We start from the raw sequence: 19,089 nt of genomic DNA, 5'->3' as shown, positions 1-19,089 counted from the left end.
ATTTTTTTTTTTAAATAGCCATATTTACAAAATGAGTTATTCACCCATTACTATAAATGGTTTTGTCTCCCAAATTTTTGCAGTTGTTCATGCAAGTAACATAGCTGCACAAAAAATTATACTTCCACTAGCTTTTCAGTATCTTCTTCTGCTTTAGCATCAAAGCACTTCACTTGATACAGGAATTAATTTTGAGACCTTCTAGATTAATACTTTTAATCCTAACATGTCAGCTCTAACACGCGTAAGAAGATGCTGTAAGAGGTACATCCTGAGTTCTACAAGGCAGATGTGATGTCCGGGTACTGCAGTTCAAAGTTATTTAATGGCTGCAAATTACCAAGCACTGTGAAACAAATATGAGGCAAAAAATAAATTTGAAAAGGACCAAATTGGGTTGGAATTCCTGAAAGAGGACTATAAATATGATCCAAGTATTTTGCTTTCTTGAAGTGTCTCATCATGGCTTAAAAATAAAGTGAGTTTAGGAGTTTTTGATTCCAAAGATAAGTGTGTGGGTCCTGGCAGCTGACAGGCACTCAAAGGGAAGTTTGTGTTGTATTCATACATCTTCAACAAACTCACAGTAAAACTGTCACTGTACCGGTAGCAGATGATCTGCAGATAAGACATGTCCTGTAACTTCAGATTCCTGAGGAGTGTGGTGTCTGTCTAGAATCCGAAATGGCTGCACTTGGCCTTTAGTAAACTGAAGTGGCAGTATTGTTATGCTATATAGCATTGTACTAATCCACCTTTGAACATACAGAAGTAGCATCTTTTGGAAAAAATTGGTTGATTGATATTTGTTAACTGGCTTTAAAAATGCATATTGCAGCTTCCAGTTGAAAAAGTCTTAAATAGTCAAGAGGCTTCTGTGGCCAGCTTCCCAACAGATCATCTTGCTGCTGTGGGACAACTGCTTCTTCACATTCTCTAAGAATTTTTGAAGGTCTTATGTCTACTACTAAAATGCCTTTAATTGAAAAACTTAAAAGTGAGAGTTCAAAGGTTGCATTCTAGGAGTTCTGTGTGGTGTTCAGGCATTTGTATGTACTTGCTTGTTATGCTTATTGAACATTAATAGGAGTTTTGGCGTCAGATGATTATATTGGAGTTGAAATAGACGATTGCTGGAGGGTTGGTGAAGAAAATGGGCAAAACGCATTGTTGTGTCAACACAACTCTTCGTACTGTAGGCTCATAAACAGCCTCTTTCACCATTGACCAGTCTTGCTTGATTGAACATGATTCTCCTAATTTGGTGTGCCGATGATGCAGCCTTCTGTGCTATTGCTTGCAACCTTTCTTTTTGTCTCTGTGGTTAAAGATCAGTACTTTCACCAGCCTCACTGGTATGTCTGCATTTGATGGAGATAATGGTGTATATACTTCTGATCAGGAAAATGCCAGCTATGAATGCAAAGTAGCTGCCATAAATGAGAAACTGAGAAATGGAGGTGGGGAAGAAGGAGGAGGAAGAGTCAAAAATTGCTGTTAAGTAATAACTTAAGGGGTTGCCCCTCCACTGCCACCTTCCCTTCCCTGTCACCCATGCCCTCAAGTGATCCCATCTTGAAAGGATTCAAGAAGTCTGGCTGCTTTGACTTTTTAGTAACTTAAACATACATCCACTGAAACTATGTAACTTAGAATTACCCTAGTAATAGACCCACAGATTGCCTTTCAGCTTGCTTCCTACTTCTGCTTAGGGTATTTTGTGAATAGTAAGCCTTTATGTAAAATAAACAAACAAACAAAAACCCACACCAAAAAAACCTTCAGTAATAGGTGGTCATCTTTCCCTTCTGCTCTATGCAAATATTCTTAAAATTATTGCAGAAATGCAAAACTGGCAGGACTAGAGGACAAGTAGGTTGTAGCCACTACTGCCAATTCACTTTAAATAAATCCATTTTTCAAGTGAGTAACTGTTCTAAGCTGGCAGATTACCTTGTGTCTTGCCAAAGGCTACTCTTGGAGTAGAACTGTCTTTTGGAGGAGAGCAGGGGAACTGTGAGCAGCGTAATGTAGCTTACCTGGGTGCTGATATCCAGACCCAGACCTCTCGAATCTACTACAACAACAGTTATAATTGTCTGAATCACCAGTGCAACAAAGTTGTTGAAGCCGAACATCAATGCGTAACGCTCCATGCTTAGATTGACAGCAATCTGAAACCTGGAAATGAATGTATGGGTTAACTAAACTATGGAGAACAAGGCTGTTTGCAGTTTACTTATGGGAGGAAATTTGGGAACAATTTAATTTGTACAGTGGATTCTTCAAAGGATAAAGCCTCTTCAATCTGGGCTATTAAGCTTTAACAGTTTCATTTTGGCAGAAATCCCTTTTTTTACTGGATTTGGCACTTTTGTGCATTCTACTTACCTTTTACTTATTTGAGTGGGTATTTTTTTTCTAAAGAAAGACCTGGATGTGTTTGATTATTCAGAGAATACTTGATCATTGAACAGCTAAATGCTGAATAAAGTAGTTTCTGACTTGGAGTAACCCATGGTAATAGGTCATGACAGCACTACATAATCTAGTTTATATAAAGCTATGCTTAAAATTATATGACCTATTTAAAAATCTGATTTATAGGGAAGCTTTCAGTAAAATTTTGATAAATCTGAAAATTGAATCCTTAGTGATTTAAATACATTTAATTAGAACAGTTGTGTGTAATACTTACGTTGCTATTGTTATGAGGAGCATATAGCATGCTTTAAATGCAAGGTAACCAGCATAACATGCCCAGATGTTGTCAGTAAAGTGCATGAGAAAGAGACTGCCAGCATCCATTGCGGAGAAAATTCCCAAAGCCAGTTCTCCAGAAAGATCCCAGTTTACTTTGACATACCCAACTGCCATGGATGTTGCTGAACCTAAAAAATTTAAAGTAATAATTAAAACTCTACAACATTCTCATCCTTCCAGAGCCATTGCGTAACTCTGTAAATGGACCATGCCAGGAGCTCTTGAGACTGTTGCAGTCACAATGGACTTCAATAATGGTGTGGTTTATATTTTCTGTTAGTGGTGTGGGAGTCTCCGGTTTGGTTGGGTTTTTTTCTCCTTGCTTACAGAGCCTTCACAGACTGAAGTGCTCTAAGAAAAGTGCCTCATGCCTAAGGCTGGAGGCAGCAGTTTACGGTCTATTGTTGTTACTCCCTTTTTTGACAACTGAGTACAGAGAAGAACAATCCCACCAAGCATTTTCTGCCAAAATATGCATAATGGAGTTTAATTCTTTCATGTAAAGATCTTTATGAAGTGAAAATCTGTTGCAGTCCTTTGTTTACATTTTTTAGTGAAAGCATCTTTCCAGTTTCTAGCGCAAAATCTTATCAACTGCATTTGTCAATGCCTTATTGACCATCACATATAGTAAAACCCCTTATTTCAGTGTAATATCCTATAACAAACTCCAGCACTGGCATTCAGGTTTTGAATGTCTCCAAGGATGGGGAGTTTAGACCTCTTGCCAACCTGTTCTAGCATTAAATCACCTGTACAATAAAAATATTCTTGTATGTTTAAATGGAACTTAGGACAAGAGGCATGGGTCACAAATTTAAACTGTCTTGAGGCACCATTGTGAAGAGTCTGGCTTAATCCTCTTTACTCCTCACTTTCAAGTATTTATGCACTTCAGTAGATCCCAGTTTTCTGAAGGCTAAACAATTACAGCTCTCTCAGCCTGTCCTATGTCGCATACAGAGGCAAACTCATTGATCAGGATACAGATGCAGTCATGAAATATTTGTTCAGGAGCACACATCCCGTAATCTTTACTCCACTGCTGAAACAGACTAGAGCAGTGTGTCTGTTAATGTGCTCTTTTAATTCTTAAACCACCCAGCCTCAGGGGCGTTTAAGGGAGGAAGAGGCAAAGTGTCATTGCACAGTTTTTGAACTGCTTACTTGGGGTTAAATTCATGGTCTTAAACAGAGCTGTGAACTTAAATTATGGAAATGCTTTGGCGGAATGAGGATCCCTGAAGAAGGAAAAGCTTTTATCTACGTATTTTTTTTAAGGTCATTTTTAAGAAGACCCCACGATAAAGTTGTACAGTAAAAGCATGCTTTGCACGCTGATTGGTACTATTTATTGGAGGCTGTTGCTGTTGACCTATGTCCTCATAGGAGATAAAGACAAAGGCACCAAAGACGTTGCTGAAGAATGCCATCAGCACACGATGGGTTAGAAATAGTAGTTAATGATTTTTTACTCACCTAAAAAAGTTGCTGTTGCTTCAACAGCTCCATTGTACACAGCAGAGCTGTGAGAGGGGGCTTTGAAGTCCCACAGCACCTGGATGTAATTCACAACCTGGTTAAAGCCTGCTGTAGCCAGAGCCCACCACAGGGACCAGTAGAGAAGTTTCCTTGAGCTGTAGCAATCCCTCAAGTCCTTGCCCAGCTGCACCAGTACTCTGAGCACGTGGTTCTGGGGCTTGGCATGGTCAGCCTGTGGCTCAGGTGTTGGTCCGCGGCCAGCAGGTGCAGAGCCCTGGTCCTCTTGGCAGCTCAAGTCAACCGTAGCCACAACTTTATCTGGGCCTGGGAGTGTTTCTGGGATGCCTTTCCTGTGGAAGAACATACTCTTTTGAGGCATTGGGAGCAGAAAGGAGCACAGGAATGCCAGGGACACGGAAGCCAAAGTAATGGCATTAAGGTGAAAGTAGGATACATCTGCTAAGGAAACCAGCAGCTGTCCCAGCACGGCAGCGACGGTGGCTGCAGCAAGAGTGATACTTCTGCAATAGCTCGTCACTCTCTGGTAGTGCTCGGTGCTGACGACGCTGTAGATGTAGGCGTAGTAGGCAACCTCGGTGGCCGTCACCATCCCGTAGAAGAATTCCACCACCTGCATGGCCACCACTCCATGTGCGAAGAGGAGCAAGAGCCACGTGATGATGAAGCTGATGCCCTGGAGGAGGAGGACGGGCTTGTAGCGCACATAGTCTGTGATCAGGAAGACTGGGACAAGGAGTGCAAGGTAGGAGTATGTCCAAACGGGGAAAATCTGGTTGGTAACCTAGAAGAGAATAAAAGAGAAAATACTTTAAAACAAACAAACAAACAAACAAACCAAAACAAACAAACAAAAAAACCCCCAACAAAACAAAAAAAAAAACACCAAAACAAAACCAAACATTTAAAATGTTGACTTTGAAGCTTTTTGGTGGTTTTGAAGGATCATATTTGCATCGATAGGAAACACTGAATTGTTCAAATTGTGCAGACTTAAGCTGCCTTAAATTACAAAACTGTAAGTGTATTCCTTAAGAGGCAAAGACAGTGATGCCTGGCTCTGCTACATAAACAGGTAGTCTGGCTTAAAACATGTTTGTAGTGAAGGCCTATGAAGAAGGCAGATTTTTGTGTGTAGCTGTCTAAAGCAGCTATAACAGTGTTTGTGTCACAGGAAAGTCGGTCTAACATCAAATCCTATTCCCTGCAGTAGCTGAAATTGAATATCTATTTAGTTTTAACTCTTATGTGAGTCATTGTATACATTTGGTTACTTCTCTCCTTTGTTAGAATTAGAAAAAAATGCATATGCCTCTTAATATGGGGGAACTGAAACTGAACGTAGTGAATGTGTAGCTATTGTTTCTTCATCTCCTACATTTTCTTCAAATTTAATGTCTAAGAAGTAAGCAAGTCTTTGATGGAACAGTATTTCATTAAGTTTCAGTTGGCCTTCAATGCACAGATGCACTGGAAAGAAATTCTCTGTTTCTAAAACTGATGTGCGTTCAGGTTGGAAGGTGCTGCTTCCTGTCGCTCATTGCTTGCCCAGGCAGCTTCACTACAGCTTTAGATACTGTCTGGGAAAAAGTTCTCTGGGCAAGTTGCCTGTTTTGAGGAGTTTTTATCCAGTAGTTGCTGGACCTCCTAGTGTATCTCTTAATGATCACTCATTCTCTGCTTATGTAATTAGACTAGAAAGGAACCAGTTGTAGCTGGTTACCTTTTTACTTCTGAACTGGTACTGGAGTGAGTTGCATTGTGAACACCAGATTCACTATGTCCTTATGGGTGACTTCTTTTGTTTCTCCTAAATTTTAATTAGAATTTTTAGGCATTTGACTGAAACTTAAGGAATGAGCTCACCAGAGGTGAGCTTGGCTGAAAGAGTCAGTATCTGTACTGCGCTTATTTTTTAGTTAAGCATTCTTGTTGAAATCAGAATTAAGGCATCCTATCATGCTATTTGTCTATCTCACATGAAAGAAAATTTCTCTTTGTGCTTAAGAAGGAAAGGGTTGGGGGGGGAGAATGGCAACAACCCAAGCCATTAATTCTGTTTTTTTCAGAAGAAACCTTGGAATCGCACTCTGCTAGCAGATTCTGCTTTAACATTTGCTACTGCACATCAGGAATAACTGTTCTTCATATTAGCTGTCTGTGGGTGTACCAAGCTTGTGTTTTCTAATTATACCATTAGCTCCATGACTCAGCCACTTGTTAACCATGTCCTCTTTTGTTTGGCAGTGTACTGAAACAGGCAGTGCTGAGCAGAGGAGCAGAGCAAGGAAACTTGCAGTGAATGTTTTCATAAAACAAAACAAAACAAAACTACCACACAAACAAAAAAAACCCAAAACAAAACAGCAACAACAACAAAACCCCCCAAATAACAATGAACACCCTGAAGAAAACAAAAACAGAACACCAAAAAGAAACAAAACCAAAAAGAAAGAAACAAGCAAAAAACAAACAACCCCAACAACAAACCAAAGACAACCTTTTTTTGAATGTGAATCTGACCTCCACAGGTTAATGAATGCATAGATCAGCCCTGTAATGTGGGTCATAATCTTAACAGCTCATAAAGGGAAGTCTGCTTGGTTTTGTTATGGTTTGCAACTGTTACATCACTGTCAGTGTAATCAGTTCCACATTAAGTATAAATAAATACTAGGGTTGCTCCTCCTCTGGGGTTCTAGGTGGACAGAGGAACTAGCTGACCTGGTTTTCCTGAAAGTTTCCAGTTCTTAAATGGCCAAAGTGGTTTTAAAGTCCTAAAAATATATGGACTTTTAAAGAGTCCTTACTCTCTTCCAGAAAAACCTTAAATATGAGTCTCTAGATAAAATATACCTGTATTATTGAACACTTTATCTCTCCTTCAGTTATTGCTGCAAGACTTAATGCTTTAACATTTCAATTATTACTTAAGAGAGTAGTTACATACCTCTTCAATTGTTAAGTTTTTGTCTGGTCCAGTTAGGTAGGGAGTGAGAAAAGGTTCTGATGGCCTCATTGTGGAGAAAAATCCATTTGCACAGATGATCAGCGTGGGATAAATCCAGCTGTGGCCTATGACTCCCTTCCACCAATCCATTGTCTACCTAAGAAAAAAGGTGGCAAAGAAATGAGCATGCCAGGCATTTTATATGCTCTTCACAGCTTGTGAAAACGTATTTGTAGGTTTCCTTTTTAACTAATGCTACTTCGGCTAATGTTTCTTCCTCTAAACCTGCCTATGATGGGAGATGCAGCTTGTAAATGAACAACTTGGATCAAGGTGCATTGGCGGTGGTAAACCCCAGCCTCTGTATCGTCTGTCAAAGGTTGTTCTTAATGACATACTTTGAATTGCGTGGATGCGTTGTAGCAGAAGAAGAAAGTTCCATTAGAGTCTCATTTCCAAATAAATGAGTGGGCAAACTGAGATTAAAGCTCATTCTCAGTATGCTCAAGGAGGCTTTTTTCTGTTGATTTGCAGCCTGAGAAGCAAGTGGAACAGTAGAAGTACAACCCTTTTTGCAGACAATAAAAGCCACCAGCCGGCTCAAAATCCATCGTGAGCTCGGTTTCTTCAAAATGCTTTAATACTCATCATATTCTTTGCACTCCAGTCGTTTGGGTGGGCAAAGAAAGATGCAGAAGCTATCTGCTCAGGGTACCTGCTCAGGCTTAGAAAAGGGGAATCTTGACTTCACTTTGGAAAGTGATCATCAAAGGAAAAGAATGAGACGAGACTTGTTTCTTCATTGTAGCTGTCAGTGAATAGAAGGCTAAAGAGATCAGGGTCTTTTTTAAGCTGCTTTTACTTGTTTTGCATTAGAAAGTCAATTCCACTGTTCTTGGACAACAAGTGAAACAAGAATGTTCTGAAACATAAGAGAATGAAAGCAAAGCACTGACTGGTGTTTAATCAAGCTGTTACAAGCTATTTATTTGAAATGGTGGAATTCCATTTTATGGCAGGCACTTTTGAAAAAGTGCTTCTACTTGCACTGTGAGATGGTATTGATTAAAACTTAGCATAGATAGTATGTTGTTATGGCAGTTTTTCTGAGACCACAGAGGAATGTTACAAAAAGCAGCCCTATTCTTGAAAGTTCATTTTAAATTATTGCCTCCAATTATTATCTTTATCTTACAAATAATTGTATATAAAATATAGCCTGTATTATCCTTAACTCTATATCTGCTTTGAACTCTTGATATCTGTTATATTTTTAAAAATAAAAATCTATTAAACCCTGGACAGGTCAATAGTATTAGCATAAATCTTGCACCACTTGCAAACGCACTGAGCAAGTGAGTGGCCAGCACACTTCCACAGAACTCTGAAAATCGCGAATTACCTGTCAAAATTCTGGCTGTGGTGCATTTGCTGTGGGTTCATGTGCAGTTTCCTCCTAGGGTGATTTTCTGTCCTGCTGAAGTCAGAAGCCACACTTTAGGATTGGAGGTAGTAAGAAATTTGTGTCTGTTTCCTAAAAGTTCTTTCTAAGCTTGATTAAATGTTAACAAAATTTAAATAATAATAATAATATTTCATCACAGCTCTTCTTGCTTGCAGAACTTGCCCATGAAGATTGCAGGGGAAGACTTCACCTTTACAGGCTTTGCCAGCAAACTGAGTTCTAATTTTAAGGTAAAAGTTTAAGACTCAGAGTAGCTAATGATTAATAAACTGACATAGCAAGAAAGCAATCACTTGATCAGTTTTTTTCTGTTAATAAATACCTTTAAAAGCTCTGGTCTCCAATTGAGAGATAAGACACAGCACCCATTTCACAGTCTGGGCTGACACTGTCCCCGCTCTGCACAGCACAGGGGCCGCTGGGTTCATGGAGTCTCTTCTGACTTGTCCTGGCTTTGCTGGAGGTGTGGGGAGGTAGGGTGTCAAATGCCATGGACTCTTTGGTCCTTCCATAGAAGTAATTCTTGGACAACAATCTGTCACTTAAGGGTAAATGGACAAGAAGATAAGAAGCTTCTGAATTTAGCTTCTAAAACTGAAGTGCTTCAGAGAAATGCTGCTGCTTTGCTTTCCTTTGCCTTTTTTTTTTAGGCTGGACTCCCTACATCTTCCAGAGTTCATCAGAGGACAGAGCTCACCCTGAAGCTTGTTGGTGGCTGCGTGTGACACTGGGAGCAGATGCTGTGGCCCTGGCAGGAGGGGCCTCATGTGCTACCTGGAGCAGCTTTGTGAGCTGGATGGAACCTGGTCTTGTTCTGCAGGTATGGAAACTTCTTGCACTGCTTGTAGTGTGTGGTGCAACCAGGCAGGTGAGTGCTCAGAGCAGCCAGGCTTGGCTCTGCTGCCACGGTTCAGGCTCTTCCTTTACCAATGGCTTCTGGGGAAAGAAAACAGCCATGGGGAAGGTGCTGCTGGGTAGGTCTACTGGCCTGCTGACTGGCATTTCCCTGGTAACCCACACAGTGCTTGGTAAATACCTGCTTGCTTTGAGTGCAAAGATAGAATTTACTTGCTGCCTTGTTTGCCAAAACTGGCCTTATCAGTTTGCTGGACTGAATAGTCTTGGAAGACTTGTGCCTCAAACCACTAATGTTCCGAAGGCAGTTAGTGTTTTATGTAGATGGAGTTGTAGCTATGGGGAGATGTGCTTAGCTCTGGTTTTTCATACTTACGTGGAATCCTTTGGCCTGCTAGGAGAAAGATGAGCACTTAATACTAAAAGCTGCAAGGAGAGGTAGATTTGTTCAGTTTCCTTTTCCTGCAGATTTAGAGAGCCTGTGGTTCCATCTTTGCTCATAGCCTCAACTTTGCCAAGCCTCAACTAAGTCCTCTTCAAAGAGTGTGTGTGTATGTACACAAACACATAGGTGGATGTGTGCAGTTTACTGATTTGGTTTAAATCTCTAATTGCTGGGTTAATACTGATTTGCTGCTGAAGACCCGGGGTAGGGTAAGACCTTACATTTCTCTTGCTGTTGTTTCCACCTCCAATGTGTCACGTCCTTTTTAACGCTCTAAAATGCTGCTCTCTTCTTCCCTGATTTCCCACCCTCCACCTCCTCCAAACACTCCCCCAGCTCCCAAACTCAGAATATTTATTTTGGAAATTTGAGAGAATAGGAACATAAATACATACATACATATATATATATACACACACACACACATATGTGTGTGTGTGTACGTGTGTGTGTGTGTATATATATACATATAAAATCTTATCTGTTTTCAGGAGTTAGTATTCTCTACAGCTGCAAACCAAACCCATTGTGTCTGCATGGCTCTTTTGCCTTAGTGCCAACCCATATATGCAGAAGCCAGTGAGCACTGACCAGCTCAGAACTTTTATGGTTATTTCGAAAAGTTTTTCTAGCTCATTTCCTGCAGCTTACTACTGTCATTAATTTTTTTTTAATAGCAGAAATTTCATGTTTGTGATTCTTTTTCTTTTGCCAGATGTGACATAGAGAGAAATATTTAACTTTCCATACCAAAGGCAATTTGAGACTGTGAATCTGGAAACACCAAGTTTTTTCATTTAAACACAAACTCTAGTTAGCTTCCAGTCCAGGACTCACATCTAGTTCTTCAATTAAATGCCTGAAAAGAAGATTCCTGCTCATGAGGAAAACACAAAATAGTCCTTGCTTTAGTGGACTTTGTCCTAGTTTCTTCAGGCAGGAATATTACGCCCTCAGTTCTGCAGTAATAAAAGATACTTAATGCTTAGCAGAAACTAAGTACATCTTTCACTTTTACAATTGTATTGGTTATGATTTTCTGTCTATAGCCAATTTACAACAGAAAATGTCTGCACAATGCGCAATAGCAAACAAAAAGCCTAGAAAATAAGCTGGGTTCATTTGGTCAAGTCCCATCAATATTTCTTGTGACTTGAAACAAATTGCTTCTTTCCTATCTGCTCTTGCCTCTGCACAGTTTGTCTAGTAGTGGTATGTCACAATTTTATGAAAAGCACGTATGTCTGTACAAATGAGAGCGGGCATCACTACAGGAAAAATATTATTCTGTAAATGCTAAGTATTTTCTATTTTTATTAGTTAGATGTAGGTATTGGAAGCTAGAAGCAAACAGCAGTATAGAAATAACTTTAATGTATGGATATAATGTTTATAAAATTAGGCATGCAATAGGCAACCTCAGTCTTGTTTCTTCTCCTGGACTGTCCTTTGTGCTGGACTAAATTAGCCGTAGCGGTTGAAGCTTCTTGATAAATTCTGAGATGCTGACCCGGCCAAATTCTTGGCCAAGATCAGTAGACCTCCTCATTTGGCAATCAAAAGCACACGTGATGCTAGTTTTTTGTTTCAGCGATAGGTCTTCTTGGATATTCAGGTTACTCTGGAATTTTGCTGTGTGCAGAATCAGCCAAATTTACCCACAGTGCAATTCTCTGGGCTCAGTGCACACTACTCACTTTATATTTTTTTCATTTGCCTGTTGAAACAGGAAGACACTCAGTTCTGAATTTAATTTTACTGGATGCACAAGGAAAAAGTGGGGCTCTTTAATTTTGTTTTGAGTCTGAAGTTTTTCCCTGCTGGGCTGTGATTGCTGTGGACTCAGTGCAGTGGGTAGGTTGCAGCTTTCAAATGTGGGCCAAGCAACAATTGTGGCTTAGCAGCGTTTTAGTGAACCTTCTCAAACAGGTTATGCAAACCCTGTTTTCCTGCACCATTGTGTGCAAAAGGCCTGTTTCTGACATGGGCTTTTAAATTGGAAGGGAGGAGTCTGCCACGGAATCACCTGTCCTTAGGAAAGAATATTATGATGCAAACACAATCTCTTCTTCCTTGGTTCAGAAGAAGAGATGTGCAAAGGGGGATAGACCCTTCACCCACATGCATGAGCAAATGTGTGTGGCAGCAGCTTGCTAACACTGCATACCAGAGCTGGAAAAAGCAAGGCAAGGTGAGCTCTGGTCCTTGCCATTGTGCTACAGCGGGATGCCAAGGTGGTTGGTTCTTGTGTATAAATTACTGCTGCTAAGCTATTTATAGGCAAGTGAATAAGAATCTAAGGCAACTTATCTTTTTTTTTCTGTCTTGGCACAGTGCCACGCTGGTGATCTCTTGGCTGGCATATGTTGTAACTGAGTGCGGTAATGATTCAGCGCAGCTTTTCAGGGCTGTGTTGTACCTTCATCTTGCGCTGCCATTCCCTGCGTGCTGCGGTAGGAGCTCTTCTCCCACGAGGGCCTGGCCACGTGAGCCTGGCTGCCTGGCTCCTACAGCCACGTCGTGTAGCCAGTTACAATCTGCTCTTTGGATTCGTGTTCAGCATGGTTCCGATGATCTTTGCAAGACCTTGCTAGTTTCCTTTGGCATTTGCTTGAGACAAGCATGTATATGCTTCGGATCAAGAAAATCCCAGCTATGACTGCAAAGTAACTGCCATAAATTAAAAACTGGGAGGGGGAGGAGAAAAAGGCAGAATAATTAATGCAAAACACTTCAGGGAAATGTTGTTCTTCTGGAATTGACAGACTATTGTTTTGATTACCTGTGTTCTGGCACAGTTTCTCTATGTTCAACTTTATGCTTTGTAATTAAGCAAAATCTTAGTTTTTCTAGCAAACAGCAGATCTCTGAGGAATAAAGAACTGCCCGTTGCTTCCAGTCCTTATGCCTCTTAATAAACAGCAGAGGAGGGGAAGGAACAGGAACAGGATATTTTTCTATTAGTGAAAAATGTAGAAGTCGATTAATTACCCTCATAGTCATGAATAATGTAAAAGTGAAGAGTCTTGAGCTGGCCCTTTTTTCCTCTTACTTGCACATTTCAGTGCTATCACCACAGTAGCTTCAGTAAATTTGCTATGACTTTGCATCAATATCTCCAACAACAGTGGCAAGGCTATTTATGAAGTCCTACATACTCCTTTAAGTCTGAAGTTTTAATTTTTTAGTGTTTAATTCAATATTTAATCTTCTAAAGTAACTTTTGCCTTCTCTGTGCAGAATATCTGAAGAGCGTTAGTCTTCTTCAAATCCATGGGAGTAAGAAGCTGCCTTAGTTGAGATTCCAACTGAGAAAATGCAGAAGTCAGTACATTTCAGTGGATGTGGAATTGGGCTGACTGAAGTTAGGGACACTGTTGTGAGATAGGATATCCCACCCCAAATTAAGTGCCCTAACTATGGACAGAAAACTCTATTATTCATGTTGAGATGCAGACCAGGTTTGCTTATGAGCTGGAATTAGAAGACATATGTCTTTGTCACTTGAGCTGAAATAACTCCAGTAATCCAGGCTGTGCATCATGGTCTTGATCTCCTCTGACAACATGTGATCTCATTGGTTTGGAATCTGAGAAAACCACTCTGAATTTTTGGGTAGAGAGGATGTTATTCAGTGTCCTATTAATTAGCAAAAGCTGGTCAGATAGCAGTGCTCTAGTGTTTACATTCTGGTGTATCTGCCCTTAAAAAGTCAAAGACCAGCATCTGTAATCCTAGTGCCACACTAAAAGGCAAAAGGGAAGAATGACAGCTGACACAAGGGAAGAGCAAGAGCTCTAGATTTCTGTAGAAAAGGGAATTAAATTGTCCTTTGGCATAGCAATTTCTTCCTTGTTAAACTTTTGAAGCTGAATTGGTTAAACAGTAAATATGAAGTTATTGGCACTTACCTGAGTCACTATGCCCAGTCCCAGGCCTTTTGAATCCACGACGACTACTGTAAGAATGGTCTGAATTACCAGCGCAACGAAGTTGTTAAATCCAAACATCAAGGCATAGCGCTCCATGCTCAGATTGACTGCGATCTGAAACCTAATGTGAGACTGGCAGGTCAGTTACTTCACACTGAGTAGAAGGTTGTTCCTCTCTGTTTAGCTGATGAAGAGAAACAATTCATGCAGATGATATATCAAGGATGGAGTAAATGGTGTTTCATTTGTTTGTTTGCTTCCTCGTTTGCTCTAAACAATGTTCTGACTACCATTGTGTATTTTGATAGGTTTTTCACTTGCCTGTGTTGCTTTTCCAAACAATGTTATCAGGTAATCTGCTTTATCCCATTAGGAATCAGATCTCTTTAATTATCCCCTTTATTTCTTCTCCGCCTTTACAAACCATGCCAGACAGTTTGTTAAGTCTCCATAGAAGCTTTGAAAGACATGGCCAGACCATACCATGACCTGTCTGGGACATGAGAAGGACGTGAGAAGGTCACCATGTGTGTTTTCTAACTAGCTTTTCTATGATTATGTGAATTGCTTATTGCTTTGTGGGATTGTCAGTGGAGGTAGCATACCGTTTATTTCTGTTAAGAGCTTGTAGTTTCATTTTCAACAATAATATCTTTCCTTGCAATATTTACCTGCAGAGTTCCTATCTGAACAAATGTGTATTATTCCTGCAGCACTCTTTTAATTGGTTTTTATCAGGGCTTTTATTTGTGCAAGCTTTTACTTTTTAACTTTTTTTTTTATTTTGTTGAGGTAGTCCAGGTGTGATCCACTAACAATTCACTAAAATGAAAATAGAGGATTTGCTTGACTTCATTCAAGATAAGCATAATTTTGTCACGCATTATAGTTTTAGCAGATTTTTTTTAAATGATATCTGAATAATTTGGGGGTTTAACATAAAATTAATTGGATATTTTTGTTAATGAAACAGTGTGGTATGTCTAAAGACATTCCAATCAACATAATAACTGGAGTAACAAAAATGTTTTATGCTTACTACACAGATTATATATTATATTTTTATTTATATTATTTTTCTGTTTCTGACAACAGAATAGCTTGGTCTCCTAAGAGAACTTTTCTGATTCTATATGTCTGATGTTCTCTTTTATTCCTTGGTAGCTTTATAATATTTTTAAGGATCATGTATATATGAAGTTATGTTGGGGAACATGCTATGCCAAATCCTGTCTTACATGCATGCAATTCACAACTTGCTAACAAGTATATCAGCAAGCTGGTTTAGGCATAAGCGGACCTTAAAGGGTGGTTGTCTGGGCATGCCAGTCCCACCTGCTCAATTTTCATCTTCCATGCCAGGAAGAAGGAAAACAGCTTGTATGTTTTACTGTTACCACTACCTTTAGTAATAAAGATACCTTGTACATTGTTTAATTTCTGCCTAGGCGCATGTTCAATGTCCATTAGATAATTTTTCTTTTATGGTTGTTTAGAAGAATGAAAACAACATAGCTACACATACCAGTGTCCTTGTGTTTACCTAAACAGTTACATCTAGCATTAGATCAGCTACCTCTGAGTAAAAGGAGGGATGCCCATACTTTAAGTATTATTCATATTCTGTGCATAATAGCAGCAGTATAAGGTTTTATACTTACGTTGCTATTGTTATGAGGAGCATATAACATGCTTTGAAAATGAGATAGCTGGCATAACATGCCCAGATGTTGGTAGTAAAGTGCATGAGAAATAGAGAACCAGCATCTATTGCAGAGAAAATTCCCAAAGCCAGTTCTCCAAAAAGGTCCCAGTTAATTTTCATATATTGTACTACAAAAGATGTTACTGAGCCTAGAAAAAGAGAAAAAAACAATAATGTAAATGTTGTATCTGTTCTATAGCCTGTATCACCATGTCTTGCCAGCCTCACATGCTGAAATGCAATGCAGCATAATGAAGCAGAGTAGTTCTGAAACATTTTGAAAGCATTTCTAAGTGCTTCTGCAGTTGTGCAGATGACTGGTCATTTTTTGACAGCTGCATAAATCAAGTCTCTGCCATTCCTTTCTTAATGTTTTATGCCACTTCACAGGATAAACTGTTATGTAGAAGGATTCATTATTTAGCTGTCTATAGCCAGCATGTACCTCTGGGGAGAAAATTAGGAACGTGGTTTGGAGCTCAAGAAGAACATTTCTTCCTGCTTCTACTAACTAACTAACTAACTTCATAGCTAAGCTAGTAAACAGTTACCTTCTAGTTCAACAGTTCACCTCTCTGCAGCTTTTAAAAGGGCCAAGCTCTCAAAAAAAAAGAGAATTTTGTGAGGTATTGAGTGAGTATATTCAGGGAAATGAGAAATGTCAGGCACTGCTTCATTTTGGTGGGCCTGCTACAAAGACGCAGCTGTTGCGAAGGTAAGCTACCTGACTCCCCATCTTAAGGGCCTCATAGAATTTTAAAACTTCTACACCTCTACATTGAGAAATAGGCAATTATATGAGAAAGAGCAGTTCATCAAAGAATAGACACTACAGGACCTACATGCTTCTAATTTATTATTCATTTGGTCTATGTAGTTGCCTACCTCAAGACAAGAGTAGTTTTTAGTCTTAGAAGTATGTGTTTCTCCTTACTGTAAGGGTAACCTGAATGACCAGGTATGATGTAGACATATTTATTTTACCTGGTGGATCACACCCCAATGTCTTGTGCAAGTTCTTTACAGCAATACAATATGAAAATGTGAAACACAGCCAAGTGAGGGTGGTGTCCCCTGATGTTACCTTTTGATACCGTCACTTTGCTTGTGCAGTGCGGACATCTGCTTCCAGTGCAAGAGAGTATTGGTTAATGTCAGGACACAATGAATTCAATAAGGTCTTTTTCTGCAAATCTGCCTATCTTGGAATGACTAAAATTCTTTCTTCCCTCTTGCTGTGCAGGAATATTTCGCTAGAGCAAGATCTTAGCAAAAGGGTTATGTTCTTTTTGTGTAAACATACTCATGGAAATCGTCTGCATAAGCTGATACCATTGTTATGGGAACTCTGCGATACTTGTTTGGGGAAAAAAACCAACAACCCAGCAACCTCATCAAAAGAAACACAGGTGCCTCTGAATGGATTTAGCAGTCAGATGCAAAGTCCATGTGACCTGTACACTCTCTGCTTACTAGGAGGATATTGGGTGTCCCCATCCTAAACAAAAAAAGCACAGCATGCATTTGAGCTGTTTTGTACACCAAATAACTAGATTTTGAATGCAAAATACATACACTGGTTTCCTGGATCACCTGCAATGGAATGGCTCTTTAAAAATATTCTGAAATAAAACTTCAGAAGCTGCCTTTCTGATTGATGCTTGGACACCAACTTACTCAGAAAAGTTGCTATTGCTTCAACAGCTCCATTGTACACAGCAGAGCTGTGAGAGGGGGCTCTGAAGTCCCACAGCACCTGGATGTAATTCACAACCTGGTTAAAGCCTGCTGTAGCCAGAGCCCACCACAGGGACCAGTAGAGAAGTTTCCTTGAGCTGTAGCAATCCCTCAAGTCCTTGCCCAGCTGCACCAGTACTCTGAGCACGTGGTTCTGGGGCTTGGCATGGTCAGCCTGTGGCTCAGGTGTTGGTCCGCGGCCAGCAGGTGCAGAGCCCTGGTCCTCTTGGCAGCTCAAGTCAACCGTAGCCACAACTTTATCTGGGCCTGGGAGTGTTTCTGGGATGCCTTTCCTGTGGAAGAACATACTCTTTTGAGGCATTGGGAGCAGAAAGGAGCACAGGAATGCCAGGGACACGGAAGCCAAAGTAATGGCATTAAGGTGAAAGTAGGATACATCTGCTAAGGAAACCAGCAGCTGTCCCAGCACGGCAGCGACAGTGGCTGCAGCAAGAGTGATACTTCTGCAATAGCTCGTCACTCTCTGGTAGTGCTCGGTGCTGACGACGCTGTAGATGTAGGCGTAGTAGGCAACCTCGGTGGCCGTCACCATCCCGTAGAAGAATTCCACCACCTGCATGGCCACCACTCCATGTGCAAAGAGGAGCAAGAGCCACGTGATGATGAAGCTGATGCCCTGGAGGAGGAGGACGGGCTTGTAGCGCACATAGTCTGTGATCAGGAAGACTGGGACAAGGAGTGCAAGGTAGGAGTATGTCCAAACGGGGAAAATCTGGTTGGTGACCTAGAAGAGAAGAGTAAGTCTCTGTCTTGTTATTCTTGGGGGGAAAAGAAGTTCATTTCTTTTAAATGAAATTGCAGAGGGAAGTTTTTGTTCTGAGAGAATTCATAAAATATATAACCACACTGAAGCAGCATATGACTGTTGAGCAGGAAAATGGATCTTAAATCCATTAAATGGATCTTTTATTTATGCCATCTGTTGCAAATTGGAACCTGCCAATGGCCAAAGCTGGTTACAGTATGCCTTTATTTATTTATTTAATTAATTAATTTATTTTCTGCTCCATATAAAGAAAAGGCAGATTGAAACCATACCTCATCTATGGTCAGATTTTTATCTGGTCCTGTTAGATAGGGGGTTAGGAAAGGTTCTGATGGTTTCATCATGCAGAAGAATCCATAGAAGCAGAGGATCAGGGTGGGAAAAGTCCAGGTGTTGCTTTTCTCTGGCTTCCAGCAGCCCATGGCCTCTGCAGCAAAGCTCAGGACAAAGTTCATTAAAAGGATGATATTAACCATGAAAATGCAAAGACATCTTGTAATTTATTTTTATTGTGTGGTTTCTAATGCTAAGGAGTGCTCTTTAGAGGCTAGTGGTTGGAAAACATTTTTCTTCATAACTTCTAAGTGAACAGTTTTTCCTTACATTTGTCTAATGTTTCTCTGTCTTTGTAGATAGTGTATAAAGAATGACTTGGAAGATCTTCAGCTGGGAAACAAATTACACTGGCATTCAGTCTGCACTGACCAAGCTAACCACAGGAAAAGCCTTTCTAGACAAAAGGCACTGAAGACAGCTGAGCACTAAGATTTCACTTGACACCATGACTGACGACAGCCAAGCACCTTGTTGAATGACAGTTAACTAGTTCATAGTCACTGTTTTCACTCCTTCAGCTCCTAGATGTGCATGGCTTCACTGTTCTGCAGAGCTGGTCACTCTGGAGCCCAGCAGTTGAGAGTCACTAATAAATACAGGAAAGATGTAAAACC

The 19,089-nt window shown here is 40.2% G+C and overlaps 2 protein-coding genes across 2 annotated transcripts; both read right to left on the bottom strand.

Annotated features, from left to right (window-relative positions):
- Positions 1-1,324: 1,324 nt before the first annotated feature.
- Positions 1,325-8,445, bottom strand: LOC309440990 (thiamine transporter 2-like; the record flags this gene model as incomplete). Its single annotated transcript, XM_082055302.1, has 5 exons — positions 7,214-8,445; positions 4,243-5,047; positions 2,699-2,891; positions 2,040-2,181; positions 1,325-1,447 (listed from the first exon to the last, which is right to left on the bottom strand). Exons 1-5 carry the CDS (start codon positions 7,361-7,363, stop codon positions 1,325-1,327), a joined length of 1,413 nt encoding a protein of 470 aa, XP_081911428.1. The 5' UTR covers positions 7,364-8,445.
- Positions 8,446-12,485: 4,040 nt separating this feature from the next.
- LOC309441579 (thiamine transporter 2-like) lies at positions 12,486-18,561 on the bottom strand (the record flags this gene model as incomplete). Its single annotated transcript, XM_082056378.1, has 5 exons — positions 12,486-12,665; positions 13,890-14,031; positions 15,572-15,764; positions 17,293-18,097; positions 18,412-18,561. The coding sequence occupies 5 exons, from the start codon at positions 18,559-18,561 to the stop codon at positions 12,486-12,488; spliced, it is 1,470 nt and encodes a 489-aa protein (XP_081912504.1).
- Between the last annotated feature and the right edge of the window lie 528 nt (positions 18,562-19,089).

Source organism: Streptopelia decaocto, assembly GCF_964273445.1.
Source record: "Streptopelia decaocto genome assembly, chromosome: 6".
NCBI classification, from domain to species: domain Eukaryota; kingdom Metazoa; phylum Chordata; class Aves; order Columbiformes; family Columbidae; genus Streptopelia; species Streptopelia decaocto.
Note: the sequence above shows the minus strand (reverse complement) of the source record. Positions and strands in the feature narration are given on the sequence as shown.